Source organism: Trachymyrmex septentrionalis, unplaced genomic scaffold, assembly GCF_001594115.1.
Source record: "Trachymyrmex septentrionalis isolate Tsep2-gDNA-1 unplaced genomic scaffold, Tsep1.0 scaffold60, whole genome shotgun sequence".
In the NCBI taxonomy this organism is placed as follows: domain Eukaryota; kingdom Metazoa; phylum Arthropoda; class Insecta; order Hymenoptera; family Formicidae; genus Trachymyrmex; species Trachymyrmex septentrionalis.
In genome coordinates this window covers 4,473,517-4,475,378 of record NW_017305779.1, presented here as the reverse complement: position 1 = coordinate 4,475,378, position 1,862 = coordinate 4,473,517, and the positions used below count along the sequence as shown (strand labels likewise).

At 23.7% G+C, this 1,862-nt stretch overlaps 1 protein-coding gene across 1 annotated transcript in view; it reads left to right on the top strand.

Moving 5' to 3' along the window:
• Positions 1-1,311: 1,311 nt before the first annotated feature.
• LOC108752582 (fatty acid synthase) overlaps positions 1,312-1,862 on the top strand; it is a 17,761-nt gene continuing 17,210 nt past the window's right edge. The window contains exons 1-2 of the mRNA XM_018493505.1: positions 1,312-1,429; positions 1,506-1,728. Of these exons, the coding sequence (XP_018349007.1) occupies positions 1,554-1,728 (175 nt within the window). The 5' untranslated portion in view covers positions 1,312-1,429; positions 1,506-1,553. The remainder of the gene's footprint in view (positions 1,430-1,505; positions 1,729-1,862) is intronic.

The window sequence follows — 1,862 nt, the reverse complement described above, 5'->3', positions numbered from 1 at the left end:
ATATAATATATTTTTTTTTACATCAAAATAAAACTTTTGTATTTTTATAATTTAATTTAAAATGAATGTGAAGACAATAAAAATATATCTTAATTATAGTATTGTGCTGTTTATGTCACTTTCTAAAAAAATAGTTGTGCATAATATCAGCTCTTAAAAGTAATTCTTTATATTTTCCTTTTTGTATTTTATCGTAACAAATTATCACAATTTTTTTTATAAAAACAAATTGTAAATGTAATCTGTAGCTCACGTGATATTGCAACACATTCGTGCATAACAGTATACGTCGAACTGATAGAACATGATAGCATATGTAATGTATTCTGATGCGGTATCCGGCCACCCTTGACTTCTGTGTTCCTGTCATGCCGAATATTCATTATACGAGCGGCAGGAAAAGAACATTATAAAAGAAATTTTATTTGTAACACATAATCAAATATGATGTCAAACAGTATGTTTTTTTATTTGGCTAAGTCTTGCATATATATATATATATATATATATATATATATATATATATATGTATACGCATATATATATACACACACATATAGTTATACATATATCTTTTCGTTATCTTCTTCATAAATTATTCTTTTGTACATAATGTGAAGATTGAGATTAGTTTTACAACATTTCATAACAGTTTAATCAATTTTGTATGTAATTTATTATATATATCAGTTACATAAGGAAAAAGAACTGAAACAGAACATTTTAACAATTATTATTTTATAAATAAGAATGTTTTTATTCTGTCTTAAAAATTATATCTAAAAAATATATAAACGTTAAATTTTTAAACGAACATATTTGTAAAACTTGATACAGTTTAATAATATTTATTACTTAAGATCGAAAATTTCGATTATAAACTAATAGATGTGTAGCTTCTCTGTTATTAGATTCTGCATTGTATCAATAAAATTTGTCATAATTCAATCTGTGTTTTTATAATAATAAAGTACTCTCTTTTAATAAAAAAAGATTAACACGAATGCATGTATTAATTAAAACGTAAATAGTATATAATTTTTATTGCATTATGCACGCACATAAATAATGCTCAAAAGTCCATTGTTATTCTATAATTATTTGTGAAATTTAAGTCTCTTATGATAAATATATAATACTTGAAAGATAGTAAATTAAGGTTTTCAGAAAAATGTTTTGATTTATTTCTCACTAGTAATGCAAATGTTTAAAGGAAGTTCAAAGTAACAATAATGGAATTCATAGAAGGTAGGGATGTACTTCGTTATAAAAACTCGTTGTTTTCCGCTGTCTTGTCTTTCAGTTGCGAGTCATCGTTCACAGAATCGGTTGATAAGCTCATTAAGTTGATAAGCTCATTAAGTTGCCTATAATAAAACAAATTGTAAATTACTGTATGGTGCAAGAATATAAGATAAGAAAATTAATTGTAAATATGTTTTATAATTGATGAATTAATTGAGAAATCTCTCAATCAATAAAATAATTTTAATAATTTATTTTAGAAATACTTTTTTCCTTTAAATTAACGAAATCTGAAGATCTTGGGAACGATGACTACAAGGAAATTATTTACGAAAGGTTACAAGACACCTGAACCTGGTGAAGAAATTGTTATTTCTGGTATTGCCGGTAGATTTCCAGAATCAAAAAATGTGGAAGAGTTAAAAAACAATTTACTAAATAAAGTAGATATGGTTACGGATGATGATCGCCGATGGAAATTAGGTATTTAATAAATATAATTTGTGCATAAAAGATATATTGATTGGTGGGAAAAAAATACATAATTGCTTATAAAAAAATTATATATGTTGTAATATATATATATATATATATATATATATATATATATGTATTGT